The sequence below is a fragment of the Triticum urartu genome, chromosome 3A, assembly GCF_056163025.1.
Source record: "Triticum urartu cultivar PI428250 chromosome 3A, HENAU_Tu73, whole genome shotgun sequence".
NCBI lineage: Eukaryota > Viridiplantae > Streptophyta > Magnoliopsida > Poales > Poaceae > Triticum > Triticum urartu.
The window spans coordinates 446,095,875-446,118,787 of NC_141875.1; the positions used below are offsets into that span (position 1 = coordinate 446,095,875).

At 52.2% G+C, this 22,913-nt stretch overlaps 1 protein-coding gene and 1 pseudogene across 1 annotated transcript; one reads left to right on the plus strand and one right to left on the minus strand.

Annotated features, from left to right (window-relative positions):
• Positions 1 to 1,735: 1,735 nt before the first annotated feature.
• Positions 1,736 to 6,512, plus strand: LOC125544268 (SNF2 domain-containing protein CLASSY 4-like). Its single transcript, XM_048707882.2, has 4 exons — positions 1,736 to 3,620; positions 3,850 to 4,002; positions 4,123 to 6,036; positions 6,124 to 6,512. The coding sequence occupies exons 1-3, from the start codon at positions 1,854 to 1,856 to the stop codon at positions 6,010 to 6,012; spliced, it is 3,810 nt and encodes a 1,269-aa protein (XP_048563839.2). The 5' UTR covers positions 1,736 to 1,853; the 3' UTR covers positions 6,013 to 6,036; positions 6,124 to 6,512.
• A 1,003-nt stretch (positions 6,513 to 7,515) lies between these two features.
• Positions 7,516 to 9,045, minus strand: LOC125544269 (acyl transferase 5 pseudogene; annotated as a pseudogene).
• Between the last annotated feature and the right edge of the window lie 13,868 nt (positions 9,046 to 22,913).

Genomic DNA, 22,913 nt, shown 5'->3' on the forward strand with positions numbered 1-22,913 from the left:
TTCTTTCTGTTTCTTTTATTTCTCCACTGTTTTTAATTTATTTCAGCTATCAAATGAGTTTTTGTGAATATGAAATTTGGCACATAATTACTAGGCAACATTTTGAGCTAGCACACAAGGTTTCAAGTCATTTTGAAATACTATAATATTTGTTTGTTTTGCAATGGCTATTTTATTTACTGTTAGACCACTTTATAATTTCCTAGGGGTTAATTGGCGAGTCACATGATGTTGGTTCCAACATGACAAATGATCATAGGAATTAATAGAATAATGTGAACATTTTAGTTTTTGTGTTCGAAGAAATAATGATTTCACTTGCAATTTAAATTTAAATTTGACTTGATTTTTGTCAAGTGGCAATTTGGCTTGGTAAAGCATGATGACATGGCATCATTAGCATGAGTTCACTATAGCATAATTATTGGGGTGTTACACCCTCTCTCTTTAGACCAACCATTTTCATGGTTCGAGCAAGTTTCAAGCTTTTCCATTTGATCTTGTTACTCATGGAGGTTGGAGACTCCTAGGCGATAGGAATCACTGATGAGGATCCAATTTTGTGGATTTCCTAGTCATTTGTAAAGGTTTGAAGGCCATTTCAAGGTTTACCACGAGTAGTTGGGCTTTGCCTTCATTGTGAAGGCTCAAGGAGAAGAAGGTGAGCCTTGGTGGTGCCAAGAGACCTTAGTGTTCTTGCATCTTTCCAAACGCCGGTTAGCTTCCAAGGAAATGCACATCAGGGTACGTCCTCGTCTCTGGGTGCTTTGGGTTCTTCCTTATCCAAACTAGATTACTTCTGTTTTACTCTAGTCCCTTGACCTTGCAAACATTGTTTAGGTTGTACTCATCGTAGTTACATTTAGGCAAACCTTTATTCCGCAAAACATAAACTTGTAAGAGAGGGAGATAAATTTTGTAGAGACTTATCCACCTATGTAGGTCCATCTCAATCCTACCACATGTATAGAAAATTTGGTCCTACAATGCTACTGAAGGTAAAAGGACACCAACATATGACTGAGATGTGTGATACTCACACCTCCTTGCTGTATGGCCAGGTTGAAGAACAATGTGCATGTGCAAACTCGTGCTTAGGCCAACTGCATTGGTCGAGCTCTTGGTTGTGTGACTCGTTGTTATTTCACATGAACCATAAGAATAGTCATGATTCATCGACAACAGGTAAGATATTTGCTATGAGTAATAATGGAGGAACGCTATGTCGATAAATCCAAAATTAATGGAGGAACGTTATGCCGATAAATCCGAAATATTCATCGATAACAGGTAAGATATATGTTATGAGTAATAATGGAGAAATATTACGTCGATAAATCCAAAATTAATGGAGGAGCGTTATGTTGATATAAATCCAAAATTAACGGGGCAACTTCCATAATCGTGATTTCTATGTGTGTAAAGTAAAAGCAAGGGCGCAGGTGCCAAGTTTTACCAGGTGCCTGCATTGGCATTGGCATTGTTGCAGGTAAAATTGGAACCGGAGGGTGTTCCATTATTGCTGGAGTGGTCATTTCAAAGCGATGGCTCTGGGCTGGTGGGTGGCATGAGCCTACCTTGCCACAAGATCATGCTATGAGGCAAAACAGGCAGCGACGTGCTACTGTGGCTCTTTTCCTCAAAATGAAGGGCTACTCCGCTGACCGCCGGGACCCCACGCAGCGCCCATCACCCGAACCCTTTCACGTTTCCACCTCTTCCCCTCGCGCGCCCAATTTTAGCTCATTTTAGCCAGCCAGCAGACCCACACCTCACACTCGCACGGCTACACTAGCTGGGACACTCCCAAAAACCCTCGTCCTCTCCCTTGCCGTTTCCACCGCCGCGACGAGATGCCGACCACGCCGTCGCCCGGCGACCTCCCCGGCCGCAGGCCCCGCCGCCTGATCATCGACGAAGTCGACGACGACGACGGCCACCACGCGCCGGAGGTCGCCGCGGCCGGGAGCCAGCGCGTCGAGGCGGAAAGCGCCCAGGATTTGGTGCCAAACCCGCTCGCGCCCTCGTCCTCTTCGCAGCCGGTGGCTGCACCGGCCACCGGCGCCAAGCCCGCCGAGATCATCGAGATCGACGACGACGACGACGACGACCGCGTGCCGGAGGTCGCCACGGTCGGGAGCCAGCGCGTCGAGGCGGAAAGCGCCGAGGATTTGTTGCGAAACCCGCTCGCGCCCTCGTCCTCTTCGCAGCGGGCGGATGCACTGGGCACCGGCGGCCATCCCGCCGAGATCATCGAGATCTCCGACGACGACGGAGAAGAAAAAGATGTCGGCGAGACCGGGGGACCTGTCAAGAAGGAGCCTGTCGATGACATCGACTGGCCCTCTCTCCTCTTGTCAAGCGAGGAGGAGGAGGAGGCCCGAAGGTCTGACGAGAGTACGAGCAGCGGCGGCCCCGATGGAACGAGCAACGGAATTGAGACGAGTCGGCGAGAGGGTGCCTCTGACGATGGCGAGGAGGAGGGGGAGGAGGAGGTGGGGATGCCGGATCCAGAGGATAAGGACGGTGCAGAGGACGCGCATGAGGAAGAAGATAAAGAGGAGGAAGAGGAAGATGAATGGGAGCAGGAAGAAGAGGAAGAATCGGAGGAATCGGAAGAAGATTCCGAGGAACCTGAGGCAGAGGAAGAACCGGGCCGTCGCGTGCTTAGCGATGCCAGGCTCGCCGGTCGGTACACGGGGCCGCGGCCGGGCGGCGAGATCTTCCTCAAGCGCAAGTTTGAAGGGTGGTACATCACCAAGATGGCGGACACCGCCTCTCCCGGCGGCACCGTCGCGTCGCGGCTGCGGTCAAAGCGGAGATGCCCCGACGCGAAGCTGCTCCGGCAAGCCACCCGCAGAAAGCCGTACTGCGTCGACACGCCCTCGCAGTCCAGCTCGGAGGCAGAGGAGGACGACAAAGACAAACCACCGCCTCATCCAGCGCGATCGTCCAGTGACGAGGGCGGGCGCGGACATGGCAGGACGGGGATAAGGCGCCCACGGCGCCGAGGACAAAACGCCGATGATGACTCTGACGAAGACGGCAGATCGGCGACGAGGCGGCGCCGAGGACAAAACGCTGCCCACAGCGATGAAGACTTTGAGGAACCCGGCGGAATGGCCGCCGCGAGGAGAAGGGAGAAGCAGCGCATGGAAGAAGATGATGCTGCTGCTGACGGCGGCGATGAGGCTGATGAGCAGGGAGCTTCCCGGAGGGCAAAGAAAGAAGGAGCGGCGTCCTGCCGGCAGGCGGCCGGCCGCAAGGGCAAGGACTTCCCCGCAGAGGGATGGGAGCAGCAGGGCGATGTCACCTTCAAGAAGAGCTCCCTGGTTCCTCCGAGGCGGCAGGACGGGCGAGACCAAGAGACTTACGACGATCTGCTCTACTCCATTTTCGAGGGAATCGAGACCACTCTTCAGAACGCCTCTGCTCCTCTGGACGCCTCTGTTCCTGCACCAGAGCAGGGAGGCGATCCGTTTCCTCTGGTGTTCTCCTTCGGGGTTGTAGATGAGGTGGTGCCGGAGAAGACTGCTCTGGACGACCTGTGGGCACAACGTGACTTGGCCTTGGACTTGGAGGCCGAATCCAACAAGGTTTCTTCTCACACTTGCCACAAGGTAACTAACTAAATAATCTGTTCCTCCTGTGAATTAATTGTCCAATTGTGCTACTGCAATTTTTGGTTTGGACCAGTTACGTTTAATTTTTCTAGCAATTTGTGGCCTTGTTTTAGGTTCCTACAAATGTGAAGAAGATGAAAATTTCTTTTCCCTGGATACTGTATAGAACAACACTTTTGTTTCAGTTTTACAAACAAGCTAGTGATCCCTTTGTCTTTTCATTCAGGACGCAGAGAGCGATGAGCATGAAATTCCTGCACATGGAGGGACTTTTTGCAAGCGAGGGAAGCATGATCTCTTTCATGATGATCAAATCGGCATTCGATGCCGAAAATGCGATTACATCGAAATCGAAATTAGACACGTATTTCCATCCATGGTAAGCACAATTTGGCTTCAGCATGTGTATGTCAGTACGTGTTTCCATTGACTTTTCTAGAAATAGAGAGCATCAATAGGCACCTTGTTTCTCTTTTCCCTGACCTCTTCGATTCAACAGGCCAAGGAATCGACCGATAGGGAGCCAGCAGCGGAGCATGATAGGCTTGACATGTTCGTTGATGACATCCTGAAATCAGTTGGTTATGAAGGGGCAAGCAACGTGGCACTGGGAAGTGACAAAACTGGCGTCGTCTGGGATCTCATTCCTGGGGTACGGGAAGACATGTTCCCACACCAGCGGGAAGGGTTCGAGTTCATGTGGAGAAAACTCGCAGGAGGGATCGACATTGAGCAGCTGAGGCACACCATGAACACTGACACCACAAGTGGCTGTGTGATCTCTCATGCCCCGGGGACCGGCAAGACCAGGCTAGCAATCACATTCGTGCAGTCTTACCTGGAGCTCTTCCCGCACTGCAGGCCAGTTATCATTGCCCCCAGGGGTATGCTGGCTACATTGGAGCAGGAGTTCAGTAAATGGAATGTCAAGCTCCCATTCCATGTCCTCAGTTCCAGTGAGATCCAGTGGGATCAAGACAAGACCATCCAGAAACTGGTCTCCAAGGATCATGGTCTGGGCCAGAAGCTGGCCATGAAGAAACTGAGCCAGAAATCCAAGATGATGCTGAAGCTTGCATCATGGTATGAAGGGAGCAGCATCATCGGTCTAAGCTATTCGCTCTACAGGAATCTTGCCAAGGGCGAAGGCAAGGATGGAGAAATGCAGAGGAACCTGCTTCTTGAGAAGCCCGGCTTGCTGGTCCTCGACGAGGGGCACACACCAAGGAACAAGAAGAGCCTCATTTGGAAAGTTCTCGCAGAGGTCAGCACCGAAAAGCGGATAATCCTGTCAGGGACTCCATTCCAGAACAACTTCCTAGAGCTGTACAACATCTTGTGCCTGGTTAAGCCCAAGTTTGCCAAAGATTTTGCTTGTACAAGACTCAGCAAGAAAGGAGTTGCTTCCACCAGCCAATCAAGAGCAGCGCCTTATGTGGAGGAGGATGAAGGCAAAGAATTCTGGAGTTCATTAAGGATAAGTAACATCACGGATGAACACCTCACTGAAATCCGGGAAAAGCTGGGCCCTTTTGTGCACATCCATAATGGTGACATTCTTCAGAAGTCTCTTCCAGGATTGAGAGAATCTGTTGTGATCCTGAACCCTCTTCCTCGTCAGAAGGAAATCATCGCAATGATGGAGGAAAGTGCAGGGAAGGGTTTTCTTGACGCAGAATACAAGATATCTCTTGCGTCCATACACCCATTCCTCGTCACAAGCACAAAGCTGTCAGACACAGAAGCCTCTGTTGTGGACAAGATGAAGAGCGTGCGGCTGAACCCATGCGAAGGAGTGAAGACATGGTTCGTTTTCGAGATCATCCGTCTTTGCGAAGCACTGAAAGAAAGAGTGCTGGTGTTCAGTCAGTACCTTGAGCCACTGGCCCTGATCATGGACCAGCTTACCACAGAGCTAGACTGGACAGAAGGCAAGGAGATCCTACTCATGAGTGGAAATGTGCGTGTTAAACAGCGCGAAGCCTTGATGGAAGCCTTCAACGACATGAACAGTGAGGCTAAGGTGATGCTTGCATCAACCAAGGCCTGCTGTGAAGGAATAACACTGGTCGGTGCATCGTGTGTGGTTCTCCTTGATGTCGTCTGGAATCCTTCTGTTGGACGGCAGGCGATTGGCCGAGCCTATAGAATCGGCCAGGAGAAGATTGTGTACACATACAACCTGATTGCAGAAGGAACAAAGGAGAAGGTCAAATATGACAGACAAGCTACCAAGGATCACATGTCCAAATTACTGTTTTCAAATGAACCGCAACCTACTGGGAGCAATCTGTCACCAGAACTGATATCCAATGATAGGATTTTGGAAAAAATGGCTGCACGTGAAGAACTCAAAGACATGTTTGTGCAGATTCTCCCTTCCCATTGACTGCAGAAATTACAGCTCAATCTTGTAAGTGGAAGCTTCTGAGATTAGAATGTGCTAATTGACATTTTATGCAACGGTGCTAACCTATTTTTTTATGTTGTGGGTGGACAGGGAGGTCTGATGATTCTACATTCCATCGATATCGGAATCTTCAGAGTCTCCAAATAATAACTGGCATCTTGCTGCCCCTGTGGAATAGCTGCTCCTAGAACTCTTGTGGTGGTGTATTGTAGGGTACCAGTGGGTTTTTGTCCCTAGTTTGTCTCTTAATTGACGAGGAACAGCGGGTTTCCCATTAGTGTGTCGAACTCGTTTCTTTCCCTTTCTCTCCTTTCTTGCTTTCTGTAAGACTTGGTATTTCCGATATTATTTGCCTGGTAGTGAACTATATAAGTTTATCTATACCAATATAAAAAGATCCAAAGAGGCAGATCCAACTGACGTTAGTTTGTATTAGTCCCTTAGTTTGTATTAGTTATTGTCCCACATTGCTTGCATAAGATTTAGTAGATTGACTCAATCTTAAGACTACAATTATTTCTATCACTGTACATTTTCAGGTTGTTTTCTGTTTGCTCTGGTTTACTCTGCCGGCTAGCTACCTGGTCTATATACTCCCTCCATCCCAAAATAAGTGACTCAATTTGTACTAGTTTTAGTACAAAGTTAGTACAAACTTGAGTCACTTATTTTGGGACGAAGGGAGTACTTCTTATTCCAGCTTTAAATCAGGACAATTGACAAGCTGCACTGCTGCCTTTTGATCAAAAATGAGGAAGAAGTAACAACTTTGTAATTTGGCGTGTAGAAAGGCACCGGACTGTGCCAGAGTTAGGGCAGCAAAAAGTAATAAGTATCTTGAATGAAGATTTCTACCTATATTTGTTTTGTTACTATATACTCCAGTTCCAACAGTTGCCGTTCTGCATCGTCAAACATTCTAAAAACTGAACATGTCCTCTGGCAGGATAATGCTATCAACAGATTAGCCTTGAAAACTTTCATATCAATATATTTTTATAAACGAGTATGTCAATACTTCAGTGAAGAAGATAAAGGTGAATACCTGCATGGTGAATAGTGACAGATAGCTGGGCAGATGAGCCGTGAGTCCATCTCATACGACGCATAACGCATTGGTGTCGTCTGATTAATTTGGTTGGACAGGACCATCTTGAATCTGTTGCAATTTTTCTCCAGCACCATCTGATCTAGGATTCTCCATGCACTCCTCCCCTCAGAGAAATATTTAATCTTACTCAACTGACCAGTGTGAAACATATAGGTAGCCTCAAAAAATTCTGGATTATTTGTGTTTGTGAATGCGACACACAAAAGAATTGGATTTGAGTTTTCATATGTTAAAACCTATGAATCATCAATCAACATATAGGCAATGAGACCAGAAACAGGAAACTCCTGAAAAACTACTGACTTCCATAACTTCCATCAAAGTATGGCTCCAAATTAAAATAATTTGGTAAGCATGTGAAATCATGAATGGAATTGCCCCACCATAAACTGAATTTTATTCATTCTTGTGGCTGACAGCTTACAATTGTTCCACATTGAAAAGAAATCAACACATGGCAGAGATACTAGTGTGATTTATACCTGCACAAAGCATCAGAATGTGACCTAAACAAATGAAAACATTGCATACACACCAATGTGAAGAAAAAGTACAGTGAGAAGGTGTTACAGGTATGAGAACATGTACTCGGCCATGGCCAAGAAGCAGCATCCAGCAAAGCGTACTTGGCAAGCCCGTCGGCGAACACAGCGGCGTGTGGCTCCTCCACACAGCGGAGCATGAGCCGGATCCCGCGCTTGGGCGCCGGGGGCTTGAGGTAGATCACCGACGCAACGATGTTGACGTCGTCCTTGAGCGTGAACACATATCCAGGCTCGCCGAAGCCGTAGTCCACCTCGTTGAAGCCAACGCGGCTCCAGTCCGACACCGTCACGGTGCCGTAATCCAGCGGCACGTTGTAGTGGTCATCCTTGGCGCCGCCGTGCATCCAGTCCGTGAACCTCACCTTAAGCGCCTCCTTGGCCTCTCGCATTACGCCGACCACTTCGGGCAGTGGCGCCTCCCGGATGGTCTTGCTGCTCCGGGTGATCCCGACCGGGTACACGCAGTTGCCATAGTAGCCATCCACTGACGGCAGCACGCCCTGAAGGAGGTGCCGCGTGCTGGCGGCGAAGCCAAGGCGGACTTCAGCGGCGTCGGCGAGCTCCACCGCCAGCGCACGGCACGTGAAGACCACGGCCGTCACCGCGTCGAAGGTGGACCAGGTCTCCCCCGTGGCGGCCTTGAACTCGTCCTTGATTCGCAGGATGCTCTCCGGCGAGATCTCGACCACCTGTGTCACGAAGCTGAACGCCGTGAATGACGGCGGCGGACCGCGCGGCAGCTTGGGTGGGTCCGGGATCGTTTCGCGTCCCACACGGGAGCCACTGATGGCGCCGGGAACCCCCGGGCCAGCTCGCCTGCCGCTTGCAGGAACTGCGCGGCGCCCTGCCCGTCGAACACCAGGTGGATAAGCTCCGCCTTGGGGATGAGCAGCGGGCGCTCGAGGCCGTTGACGTCGGCGAGCGAGCAGCTCGCCGTGGCCTCCACGAACCAGACGCCCTCGCCGGTACAGTCCACCACGAGGTCGCCCGGGGAGGGCTCCGCGATGCGACCGGCTACCGGATAGTAGGGCACCAGCGCCCTCGCGAACCCTTGGCGCATCGTGGCCACCTGGTCGTCGCCGCCCCGGTCGGATGCCGGGGGGAAGACCCGGATGAAGTCGACCGAGACGCGGACGGCGGCGGTCTTGTCGATAGAGGAGAGCGGGAGCACGCCGCCCGGGGTGGGCCCCGCCGGAGGGACGAGCTCCGGCGGCGACTTGGCGACGGTGGGCGCGGCCATGGTCTCGTGGGTTGGTGGGGGAAATCAGAATGGGAGCGCGCTGGTTGCTTGCTTTGGCGCTTCCCCACTAGGAATGATGAATGGAGGAGGTTGAGGTTGTTGCCGTCAGTGTTTGCCTCGGTGGCCGGCACGAGCTCACTTCTGGTTTAAAAATGGTTGACTCTTTTTTTTAAGTACGCCAATGACATACCGTTGTTTCATAGAAGGCAGAAGTTTATATACAAAAGTCCGAACAAGATGTGAATAAAACATCGGAGGGGCACACACCACTCATATATCTTAGAAGACTTAGCCTACTGTCTCGTAAAAAGATCTAAAGCTCCGACACCGCCGAGACCTGTCGGATTTCGGGTTCCGACAAAACCCTTGAGGTTCGAACACTCGGGTGCGCACGAAGATCTCTCCTCCTCTCTAGCTCGCGCACTTTACGATCTCAGGGCCTAACTCGACGAACCCAAAGAACATGAGACACAAGATTTATACTGGTTCGGGTCACTATTGTGGTGTAATACCCTACTCCAATGTGGTGTGGTGGATTGCCTCTTGGGTTGAGGACGAACAGTACAAGGGAAGAACAGCCTCGTGAGGAGAGGTGTTCTTGTGCTTGGTGTGCTTGTGTGGTTGAAGATTGGAATCCCCCTCCTATGGTGGTGGCTAGTTCTACTTATAGAGGCCCTGGTCCTCTTCCCAAATATTGAGCGGGAAGGGATCCCACAACGGCCAAATTCGAAGGGAGACAACTAGTACAAGCTATCCGGATAAAAGTGGTCTTCGCATGCCAAGGGATCTGGTGGTGACGCCGTCCTGGGCTCCACGACGACCTCCATCTTGTCGTCCTGCTGGTATTGGTCGTGTTGCACTGATATGGAAACCTTTGCCTGATGCCTCGGGACTCCTCGTCTGCGCTTGCCCCTTTAGCATCAAAGAGGAAACAAGGATACTGCGCCCGCCTGGCGCCCGCCTGGTTCCAGTCGTCATGGCTTGCGTCACAGGAACCTCGCGAGGTGTCCCTTACCTTGATCTCTCCGCCCCTCGCGAGCCAGCCCTGGTGAGGCCGCCCCTGAGGAGGTCTTGTGTCATCCGCCTCGCGAGGGTCTTGAATGTTTGCTGGTGCCGTACAGAGCCGCTGGTGGAGCCACGCTGCGGGCCACAAACAGGCAAGTCTGGGGACCCCCATTCCCAGAACACCGACAGTAGCCCTCGGGCCCAAGGCACGCTCGAGTTTGGCTTCGAGGCGAAGCCAAAGGACAAGCGCGGAGCGCCGCGGGCCCCATCAGCCTGCGGCCGCGGTTGGTGCGTGGCGACTGATTGGACGTGGGCGTCTCCGCTTCCCCACGTCGCCTCGGCAACCGCCTGACTTGACGAGTCCTTGCTGCATGCAGAAAAAGATCATTATTACCTTGGATCATGGAGGCCGGCGGTTGGCCTCCCCTTGGCTATAAATGGGAAGTGGGGGCGGAGCCCCCGTCACCCGTCTCTTCCTTGCTTCTCCCGCTTCTTCTCCTTCCTTGCTCCACTGCTCGCTGGTGTAGTCATGGCGTCGATACGGAGGTTCTCGGCTGCGGAGAAGGGCAAGACTCCCCTTAGCGATCCCGAGCTACTCCCGCCGAAGAAGAGGAGGTCCCATCGGCGCAAGATGGTCATGAGCCCAGTAATGTCGCAGCCGTGGTACCAGAGGCCACCTCCTGGGTACCCATTGCCGTTGTACACTCTCGCTGAGGGTTCCGGAGGAAGGGGCAACGAGCGTCACCGCCCGCGCCAGGGCCGGGGGCGCCGTGCCGTGGAGGCGCACGCCGTCGCCCCAGGGGTCCATGCCGCGGACTCCTCGCGCGAGTTCGTGCTGTGGGCAGCGATGCCTCCAAGCACTTAGATTCGCCTTCCGCAGTTCTTCACCGTCGAGATGCCGCCGAGGGGCCCTCTCGAGGTTTGGCTGCAGCACGCCGACTGCAGCGCCCCGGCGACTGGAGCGGAGGTTGAAGCCGTCGCCTCCGGGAGGATCTTCATGACTCGAGGCTGGGGCGAGGTCGCCCGAGTCTGCCGCGCGGAAGGCGCCCTCGCCATCCACTTTGACTATGATGGCGCCTCCATGCTGTTCTTCAAAGTCTTCGATGAGGAAGGCCGCTGCTTGGAGTGTTGCCCTGAAGGGGGTCGCTAGGACGGCGCAGCGGCTGGCGCCGGGCCTGCCGCTAGCCTCGCCCGCAGCTCCTCCAGCGACAGCGGTGACTCCTGGTGGTCCAGCGACTCTCCTGAGCTTGCCGAGTCTCCGAAGACGAGCAACGACAGCTACGTGCCCCCGAGCTCTTGTCGGGCCCGGAGCAAAGCCGCCGCATCTGGCCGCTGCCGTCGTTGATCTGGATGGGGTTGGCGCCGGCCTCCAGTGGCCCACTGTTGATGATGGCGTCGGCGTCGTCCGGTGCATGTAGATAGAGCTCCTAGGAATTCCCTTCCTTTTGTTCCCTGCGAGGAATCGAAACAGACCTCGCGGGGGGTGTAAAGCGTCCGTAATGCCTTTTGTTGATATTATCCTTATTGTGAAAGTTTGCGAGCACATGTCCTGCTGAGGATCGGTCCCCCCCCTTTTCAATCCCGCGGCAGCTTGGTGCTCTACGCTGATAGGTCTCGGTCCCCAGGCAGGCTGCAATCGTCGCTGGTATGCCAGGTCATGATGCTGTGGTCAAGGCCAGAAGGTGAGCGGCCCGAGGTCCAGTAAGAGCTCCTGAGGTGCGATGGTCAAGAGGTCCCCTTTAGAGCGCAAGCAGCTACCTGAGGATGGGAAAGGGTGGCGACATTGCCGCAGCAGGGCAGTGACAAGGCGAGAATCTTATGCCGTAGCTCTGGGTTGGTCCGGGTACGGAACTTATCTTTGGCGTTCTGGAGCTGGTTTCTCATGTTGCGCCAGACTTGGGTGTCGGCCGCTGCCGGGTAGTTAGGTTAGGCTCGTGCGGGCCTCTCCCTCTTCTCCATGCTCTTCCTGGTGCTCTACGTCCTCAGGTCCCGGCCCTCGAGCGAGCTCAGCCGCCGCTGGTATGCCAGGTTGCGATGCCGTGGTCAAGGCCAGGGGGTGAGGGCTAGAGAGCCAGTAAGAGCTCATGAGTCGCGATGCTTAGGAGCCCCCCTTTTAACGCGCAAGCGAATTGCATGGGAGAAGAGAGAGAGTCTGTGGTACCACCTGCTGTAGTCCTTAGGAAGTTCTTGCAGGTTAGCGCGAGGAGGGCGCAAACCGCCGTGGTGATCACTGGTCTGCCACTGGCACGTGGGGGGGGGGGGACTCCCTACTGCGGAGAGCCCCCGGGGCATGTACAGCCCCGCCCTGACACGTGGCTTGCACGGCAGGGCTAGACGAGGTGTATCTGGGCACCCGTGAGCCAGCACGGGACTCACGAGGCCCTACCTCAAGGCGGGTTGCGCCTGGTCTTGGTTCTTGATGGCTGCGGCGTTCCTGCGAGATGGTTAGACAACCTGCACCGAGTGGATTTCCTGAGGCTATCGCACGAGAAGGCCAAGCACCAACGACCCCAGGAGGTGACGTGAACGGGACCGGCCCGCCAGACAAAGCTCAGCCGTTGGATTTATCGACGTTGCAGGGATGGGCCTGAGCACAGACGTCGTGCCTAGCCTTCTTATGCGAAGGATCATGAAGAAATACGATCGGCGCGCAGCTCCCATGGTGGGTGAAAATCAAGCAGGTGATAACCGTAGATAGATTATGCATGAAAAGCAACTAGCTTAGGCAGATGCGAGAACGATACATCCCACTGGGTTGGACCCGAGCGGCCTGGGGTTGATGCAGCCCGTGGGGTGCTCCCAGCAAAGTGAACTAAAAGATGCAAGCGGATACATGTCGCAGGGATGGACCCAAGCGGCCTGGGGATGATGCAGCCCAAGGGGCGCTCCTAGCTGAATGAATTTGGAAAGATATCACCTGGTTTGTGTGCCGAAGGAGTGTTGGGGCAGCTGAAGACATGTAGCGAAGAAGTTGCTCCTCACGAGCCGCCGAGACCCCGAGCCTCGGGAGGCTCTGGAGGCTCAGGTGGCCTCCGGAGGACCGTCTCCATCTCCGCCAGGACTGCGTGGTGCCTGGCCTCCTGACCTGTCAGGATGCTCCGCAGACTGCGCTGGAAGGCTGCGAACGTAGCTGTGAGGCAGGCCCTTACATCGGCCAGCGCGTGAAGGCCAGAAGCGCTCCTGAGATGCGGCCCTGGTGAGTCCTGGGATGTCGATGCAAATGTGCAGCTCACCACCCTCGCCTAGGTGGGGAGCAACGCTAGGTGGGCGGCGGTCGCCGCGTATTGCTCTTGCTTCCTGAAGCTCCTGAGATGCCTTGGTGATGAACTCCTGAGCGTCGGGCGCTCCTCGTCCGATGTCCTCCTGAGGGAAACGTGCCGCGAAGCACGCCTCCACGTGGTGCCCGAGCGCCTCCCTCGTGATGTTGGCCAGGTCCGAGGCCCTCCAGAAGAGAGCCCCCGAGCCCTACCTGAGGAGGGAGCCAGGCGCGCCTCCCTATGCGAGGGAAGGAGGTGCCTCAGGCACTGGTGCGGATCCCGAAGTGGCGCCGCTGGAGGTACCGCTCCCCTGAGGTCCAGTGCGGAGTAGCTTCTTCTTCTTCTTGGGGTTGGCCTTAGGAGGGTACTGCGCACCCGCGCTGTCAGGGTCTTCAGTTGATGCAGCTTGGAAGGCGCACTCGAGGGAGCACACCGCGTCTCTTTCTTCGCAGGGGACCATGATGATTCCGCCGCTTCCTGGCATTTTGAGGACGTTGTAGCCATGGTGGGTGACTGCCATGAATTTGGCCAGTGCTGGGTACTCGAGGATGGCGTTGTACGACAGGCGGATGTGGGCGACATCGAAGTCGGCGAGCTCGGTGTGGTAGTTGCCGCGCTGACCGAAGGTGACAAGGAGGCGAACTTGCCCTATCGGGGTGGTGGAGCCGTCTGTCACTCCTTAGAAAGGCTTGGTGGGCTAGAGCTGATCGTATGGCACTTGAAGGCTATCGAACGTTTCGACGGACAGGACACTGAGTCCTGCGCCGCCTTCGATGAGGGTCTTGGTGACTTGGACATTGCTGATGACGGGTGAACAAAGCATCGGGAGGACGCCAGCGGTTGCCGCGCATTTGAGCTGGTCCGTGATACGTCTCCAACGTATCTATAATTTTTGATTGCTCCATGCTATATTATCTTCTGTTTTGGACATTATTGAGCTTTATTATTCACTTTTATATTATTTTTGGGACTAACCTATTAACCGGAGGCCCAGCCCAAAATTGTTGTTTTTTTGCCTATTTCAGAGTTTCGCAGAAAAAGAATATCAAACGGAGTCCAAACGGAATGAAACCTTCAGGAACGTGATTTTCGGAACGAACATGATCCAGGAGACTTGGACCCTACGTCAAGCAACCAATAGGGAAGCCATGAGGTAGGGGGCGCGCCTACCGCCCCCCAGATGCGCCCTCCACCCTCGTGGGGCCCCTGTTGCTCCACCGACGTACTCCTTCCTCCTATATATACCTACGTACCCCCAAACGATCAGAAATGGAGCCAAAACCCTAATTCCATCGCCGTAACTTTCTGTATCCACGAGATCCCATCGTGGGGCCTGTTCCAGAGCTCCGCCAGAGGGGGCATCGATCACGGAGGGCTTCTACATCAACACCATAGCCTCTCCGATGATGTGTGAGTAGTTTACTTCAGACCTTCAGGTCCATAGTTATTAGCTAGATGTCTTCTTCTCTCTTTTTGGATCTCAATACAAAGTTCTCCCCCTCTCTCGTGGAGATCTATTCGATGTAATCTTCTTTTGCGGTGTGTTTGTTGAGACCGATGAATTGTGGGTTTATTATCAAGTTTATCTATGAACAATATTTGAATCTTCTCTGAATTCTTTTATGTATGATTGGTTATCTTTGCAAGTCTCTTCGAATTATCAGTTTGGTTTGGCCTACTAGATTGATCTTTCTTGCAATGGGAGAAGTGCTTAGCTTTGGGTTCAATCTTGCGGTGTCCTTTCCCAGTGATAGTAGGGGCAGCAAGGCACGTATTGTATTGCTGCCATCGAGGATAACAAGATGGGGGTTTTATCATATTGCATGAATTTATCCCTCTACATCATGTCATCTTGCTTAAAGCGTTACTCTGTTCTTATGAACTTAATACTCTAGATGCATGCTGGATAGCGGTCGATGTGTGGAGTAATAGTAGTAGATGCAGGCAGGAGTCGGTCTACTTGTCTCGGACGTGATGCCTATATACATGATCATACCTAGATATTCTCATAACTATGCTCAATTCTGTCAATTGCTCAACAGTAATTTGTTCACCCACCATAAAATACTTATGCTCTTGAGAGAAGCCACTAGTGAAACCTATGATCACTGGGTCTATCTTCCATCATATTAATCTTCCAACACTTAGTTATTTTCATTTCCTTTTATTTTACTTTGCATCTTTATCATAAAAATACCAAAAATATTATCTTATCATAGCTATCAGATCTCACTCTCATAAGTGACCGTGTAGGGATTAACAACCCCTTATCGCGTTGGTTGCGAGGATTTATTTGTTTTGCGTAGGTGCGAGGGACTCGCGCGTAGCCTCCTACTGGATTGATACCTTGGTTCTCAAAAACTGAGGGAAATACTTACGCTACTTTGCTGCATCACCCTTTCCTCTTCAAGGGAAAACCAACGCAGTGCTCAAGAGGTAGCAGTCCACCGAGCTAAAGGTGATGTCGTACTTGGACCACCTGAGCGGGCGCGTAGCCTCGAGCTTGGGGAGGGCTGCACTCACTTCCGGAGAACTGCTTGAAGATGCGCTGGGAGGCTGGGGCCTGAGCGCCACCCAAGATGCAGACGATAGCGCGCGGCTCCTGGAAGCCCCCAGCCCCTTCATCCCGTTGATGGTCATCGTTCCTTCTTGGAGGCGGCGGCGGAGGGAGACCAGGGTTGCCTTGAGGACGATCCTCACGAGGCTAGTCCCTCCAGGCGCTCTCGCGAGGCTGGTCCTGCCAACGATCCTCGCGAGGCTGGTCGCGCCACTCTTGGCGGGGCCAACGGTCGTCCCAATGTCCTCCACCTCATCCACCTCCTCAGCCGTAGCCCTGGTCGTTGCGCTCGGGGCGTCGACCGAAGCGTCCATCTCGAATGGCCCCGAGCTCTTGACAATCGTTGGTGTTGTGTGTGCGCACGTTGTGGAAGGCGCAGAACGTACGGCTGCCCTTTGACGACTCGGGAAGATTTCGCCCGCGCTTGGTGTCCGGTTCTGCTGCGAGCACGACCACCCCCTTGCGCTTGACGTCCTTGACCTTGGCCTTCTTCTTCTCTGGATCCATGGTGGGGAGCTCGAGGAGGGAGAGACGCCCCTCCTCAGCCCTCGTGCACTTGGTTGCTATGTTGAACAACTTCAAGGTCATGCACAGCTTCTCATGGATGGCGATGAGGGAGTCCTGGATTAGGGGGTCTCCGGACAGCCGGACTATATCCTTTGGCCGGACTATTGGACTATGAAGATACAAGATTGAAGACTTCGTCCCGTGTCCGGATGGGACTTTCCTTGGTGTGAAAGGCAAGCTTGGCAATACGGATATGTAGATCTCCTCCCTTGTAACCGACTCTGTGTAACCCCTAGCCCCCTCCGGTGTCTATATAAACCGGAGGGTTTAGTCCGTAGGACAACAAGAATCATACCATAGGCTAGCTTCTAGGGTTTAGCCTCTACGATCTCGTGGTAGATCAACTCTTGTAATACTCATATCATCAAGATCAATCAAGCAGGACGTAGGGTATTACCTCCATCAAGAGGGCCCAAACCTGGGTAAACATCGTGTCCCCTGCCTCCTGTTACCATCCGCCTTAGACGCACAGTTCGGAACCCCCTACCCAAGATCCGCCGGTTTTGACACCGACAGGCGAGCTCCTCCTTCATCTTGACGTCGCAGACGCCGTCGAAAAACGCCGAGATGATGGCCTCATCCGTTACCTTGGGGATCTTGATACATGCACTGTTGAAGCACTGGATGTACTTCTGCAGGGTTTCTCCTGGTTGTTGCTTGATGCGGTGCAGGTCACCCGTGACTGTGGGGCGGTCGCGAGTGCCGTGGAAGTTGGCGATGAAGTGGCTGCGCATCTCATCCCAGGAGGAAATCGAGCCTGGGGGCAGGTTCAGGAGCCATGAGCACGCGTCGTCATTGAGAGCCATGTTAAACCAGTTCGCCATGACCTTTTCGTCGCCGTTGGCTGCTTCGATGCTCAGCTCGTAGAGCTACAGAAACTCCGTAGGGTTAGGGGTGTCGTCGTAGCGAGGAGGCAGATCCGGCTTGAACTTGCCCGACCAGACGATGCTACGCAGCTCAGGAGTGAAGGCACGGCAGCCCACCGTGGCCACCGGGGCCCGTCATGGAGGCGGGGCTTGACCTTGGCGTCCCTGTGCCGCCATGGCAAGTGGCACGTGGCCCTGCCGCAGCAAGCGGTCCTGGCGTGGTGGTGTTGGAAGCGGTGGAGCATCTTCTTGTGGACGGGGAACCTCCTGGCAACTTCTTTCTTCATGCGCGGGCACACGGCGCGGAGGATCACGCCGCTGGGCCGCGCATCTTGGAGTGAGGACGCTATATTGACGCGGGGGAGGCTGAGGCGCTCCCTGAGCCGCGCGCCTCGGTGCAAGGGCGCCATCTTGGTGCTGAGGAGGTGGAGGCGCTTCGTGAGCCACATCGCCCGCAGCCGGGGGCGGGCGAGGCAGCAAGAGGGATGGTGCTAGAAGCCCCCGCGGCGCTGACGAGCTCGGCGATGGGGTCCAACCAGTCCTCATAGAGGTCGTCGACCGGGCGGTAGCGCAGGAACTCGCGTGCCATGAGCAGCGCGGCCTGCGCGTCCATGGGGGCGCAGCGAGCGTGAGAGGATGAGACGACCGGAGTCAGCGACGGGGTGGCGGTGCGACCATCTCGCCGCAAGGGGTGTAGTGAAGAGGCTTGCTGCTCGTTTGCCGCCGGGCCGGTGGCGGCGTTGGCGGCGGGTGACAGAGAACGATGGGGAGGTCCGCCGACAGGGTCAGTCTGAGCGACATGGGTGGCGAGAGCGGCCCGACGCTCAGCGCTGGCACGGCGAGCGTCGGCCATGAACTTGGCGAAGCGATGAAGCGCGGATCGACGAAGGGGAAAGCTTCGGCGCACCCCTACCTGGCGCGCCAAATGTCAGATTTCGGGTTCTGGCAAAACCCTTGAGGTTCGAACACTGGGGGCGCACGAAGATCTCTCCCCCTCTCTAGCTCGCACACTCTATGATCTCACGGCCTAGCTCGACGAACCCAAAGAACATGACACACAAGATTTATACTAGTTCGGGCCACCGTTGTGGTGTAATACCCTACTCCAGTGTGGTGTGGTAGATTGCCTCTTGGGCTGAGAACAAACAATACAAGGGAAGAACAGCCTCGCGAGGAGAGGTGTTCTTGTGCTTGGTGTGCTTGTGTGGTTGAATATTGAATCCCCCTCCCATGGTGGTGGCTAGTCCTACTTATAGAGGCCCTGGTCCTCTTCCCAAATATTGAGCGAGAAGGGATCCCACAACGGACAAATTTGAAGGGGAGACAACTAGTACAAGCTATCCTGACAAAAGTGGTTTTCGCCTACCAAGGGCTCTGGTGGTGACGCCGTCCTGGGCTCCACGATGACCTCCATCTTGCCGTCCTGCTGGTCTTGGTCTTGTTGCACCGATATGGAAACCTTTGCCTGATGCCTCGGGACTCCTTGTCCGCTCTTGCCCCTTTAGCACCAAAGAGGAAACGAGGACACTGCGCGCGCTGGCGCCCGCCTGGCGCCAGTCGTCATGGCTTGCATCACAGGAACCTCGTGAGGTGTCCCTTGCCTTGATCTCTCTGCCCCTCGCGAGCCAGCCCTGGTGAGGCCGCCCCTGAGGAGGTCTTGCGTCGTCCGCCTCGCGAGGCTTGGTCCCTCGTGAGGGTCTTGAATGTTTTGCTGGTGAAGATGGGTCGTACGGGGCCGCTGGTGGAGCCACGCTGCGGGCCGCAGGAAGGCAAGTCTGGGGACCCCCATTCCCAGAACACCGACAAGACCGGCCTTCCTCCAATCTTCAATCTCCTCTTGAATGTCATCTCTAAGCTGCAGTGGAGATCTCTGTCTCGACTTGTTGTTGAAGACACGAGCATTGCGTTGCTTCCAGAGCGCCCATGCAATGAGAATAACTATTGAGTCTATGCTTCTCTTGGTCCTCCCAGTGAATCGCCTCCTTTGATCCAGCCACCAATTTAAGAACATGATGTTTGTGTCTGGCATGTGTATGTTGGTGTTCCATGCACTGAAATAGGAGTGGTTGACTCTTTTGATTTGAGTGTGAGTGGTCTGGTACTGTTTTGGGTTCTTTTTCTTCTTTGATGAGGGAATTTATTGGATTTCACATGACCCTGGGGCAACTTTAGCAAGGTAATCGTCATTTATATCTACAACCTCCCAAACGGTTTTGAATGATGCTTCATCTTCTATATCTAAATAGCTAGCCCCACTAATATATTTCTCTCAACGTGCAAGCATGTCACCTCATCATTCAACATGCATAGGAAAAGGCCCACCTCAACATGCAACTATGCATATTAAAAATCCACTTCAACATGCAAACATGCATGCATGTAAAATTCCACCCTATTATGATATTTACATTTAATTCTTATATACTTTAAAAAAGTATTATTTTGAATATTCATGTATCATATAACAAAATCCTCATTAAAATATTGTAGAACATTCCCGCAACAACGTGCGGGGCATCATCTAGTTTTTCTTAACGCCGCGGAGCCTGTGGGCAAACATGAAGTCGCTATATCTCGTGATGTTTTTTCAGTTTTCTTCTATCTACCGTGCTAGTCTAATTTGGTATGAACGGAAACAACTATAAACTAGTACAAACAATTCATCTGAATACAACAAATCATCCAAATGAAACAAATTATTCAAGTAGAAAATAATGAATTAAAGAAATGTAACACATTGTCGCCCAACTAGCTATCGTCAATGCTCAGTGAGATCTTCATGCCACTGATCACGGGAGGTTCGGTCTTCAACAGAGTACTCACTCAGTGATGCTTATCAATTACATGTCATCCCATTATCCTTGTGGATCTTGAAGCCTCTTTCTCATTTGAAGTTCTCTTGTGTTATCTAACCTTGTTTGCTCAAGCTTATTTCTTCAAGAACCATCTCAAGGACCATAAGGTGAGTATATGCATATCAATCATGTGCATGATGATATCTTGCTTTTGCACATATTGTTTGCAGGAGGGGATCATAAACATGATGGTACATTTTCATCTTTACTTTGCTCTGCTGCATATAGCCAAGATATATGTAACTCATTACTCATTCTGCCATGTTGTGCATTCACATATCTTCAAATTCTATCAAATACATGACTGCGCACATGTAGGGGGAGCTTATGCTGGTTACATGCTTCCTCGAAGCTTTAACATTCTCTTCATCATATCATTACTTACAATTTTGATGTATGTTTTCATCAATTACCAAAAAGGGGGAGATTGAAAGCACACGTGCTCCCTTGGTGGTTTTGGTAATTAATGTCAACATATCTTTCGTTGGACTAATAGTTCTACCTAGTATATTTCAGACAAGTTCAATTCTGGCATGGCAAGGACAAGAGGATGTGGACCCTCCTTCAAAATGCCAAGGACATGGATTGGCAGAAGTTCAAGACTCTACATTTTTGGTTAAGTGATCCAAGATCACATTGAGTCCATAGGAAAGCCAATACTATTAAAATGGGATGAGGTGGTGTTTAATGATCTATTTGCTCAAGTGCTTATTGATATTGCTCCAAAACCTTCAACCACTTTCTCTATCCAAATCTGTCCAAAACCTTACACTCCAACTTGGCCCACCGAAACTTCCCCATCCAGACCCACCGAGTTCATCTGGACACTCCCGCAGCCAAACCCTAACAAATCAGATCCATCGATATGGTTCTCGGTCCCATCGGAATGGCTTGCCCAACTCTCTGTAACTTGTCGCAATTATTTCGGTCTTACTGAGTTTTGCAATCAGTCCCGTCGAGATGGCCTGCCAAACCTTGCGTAACCAGTTGCAATTATTTCGGTCTCACCGAGTTTTGCGATCGGTCCCACCAAGATGGCTTCCCAACCTTTTTGTTGCCTTATTGCTTCACTTTGGTCCTACCGAGTTGAAGCAATCGGTGCCACCGAAACAAGGGTTGCCTTTGCCATTGCACATCAATCCCTCCGAGATGTTTCTGTCGGTCCCACCGAGACTCGTAACGTTCATATCTTTTACACACGTCGGTGCCACCGAGATTTCTGATCGGTGCCATCGAGTTGAGTCAAAAATGTGTAATTATTGGATTTTGTGTGGAGGCTATATATACCCCTCCGTCGCCCCCCTCTTACTTAGTAAGAGAGCCATCAGAACATGCCTACACTTTCACTACTCATTTTCTGAGAGAGAACCACGTACTCATGTGTTGAGATCAAGAGATTCCATTCCTACCACTTGAACCTTGATCTTTAGCCTTTCCTAAGTTGCTTTCCACTCAAATCCTTCTTCCACCATAGCCAAATCTGTGAGGGGGAGTTGAGTGTTGGGGAGACTATCATTTGAAGCACAAGAGCAAGGAGTTCATCATCAACACACCGTCTATTACCTTTTGGAGAGTGGTGTCTCCTAGATTGGTTAGGTGTCGCTTGGGAGCCTTCGACATGATGTGGAGTTGAACCAAGAAGTTTGTAAGGGCAAGGAGATCGCCTACTTCGTGAAGATCTACCCAAGTGAGGCAAGTCCTTCGTGGGCGATGGCCATGGTGGGATAGACAAGATTGCATCTTCGTGGACCCTTCGTGGGTGGAGCCCTTCGTGGACTCGCGCATCCGTTATCCTTCGTGGGTTGAAGTCTCCATCAACTTGGATGTACGATAGCACCACCTATTGGAACCACGCCAAAAATCTCCGCATCTTCATTGCGTTTGCACTCTCCTGTGACGCTCCTCGATTCAATCTAAACTAATCATACACGCAAACATGTATGATCAAGATTAGGGACTCACGAGAAGATATCACAAAACAACTCTAAACACAAATTAAGTCATACAAGCTTCATATTACAAGCCAGGGGCCTCGAGGGCTTGAATACATAAGCTCGATACAAACGAGTCAGTGGAAGCAACAATATCTGAGTACAGACATAAGTTAAACAAGGTTCCATAAGATGGCTAGCACAAACATGGGTACAGATCGAAGAGGCACGGGCCTCCTGCCTAGGATCCTCCTAAACTACTCCTGGTCGTTGGTGGCCTGCACATAGTAGTAGGCTCCGTCGATGTAGTAGAAGTCGTCGTCGATGGCATCTAGCTCCTGGGCTCCACCATATGGTTGCGGCATCCGAGAAGAATGGGAAAGGGTGAAAGGAGGGAGCAAAGCAACCGTGAGTACTCATCCAAAGTACTCACAAGCAAGGATCCACACTACATATGCATCGGTATCAATGAAATGGGTAGTACATGTGGACTAAACTGCAGAATCCTAGAAAAAGAGGGGGAGAATCTAGTCCTATCAAAGACTATGCTTCTGGCAGCCTCCATCTTGAAGCATATAGAAGAGAGTAGCTGGTATGTATCAAGTATCATCATATAGCATAAATCCTACCCAGCGATCCTCTCTTCATCACCCTATGAGAGAGCGATCACCGGGTTGTGTCTAGCACTTATCTGGGTGTGTTTTATTAAGTATCCGGTTCTAGTTGTCAGAGGTCGGAATACAACTCTAAGTCGTCCTATTACCGTGGACACGGCTATTCGAATAGATCAATCTTCCCTGCTGGGGTGCACCATATTGCCCAACACGCTCGATCCCTTTGGTCGGGCACACTTTCCTTGGTCATACCCGCCCTCGAAAGATCAACAGGTCGTAGCCTGATACGTCTCTATCGTATCTACTTTTCCAAACACTTTTGCCCTTGTTTT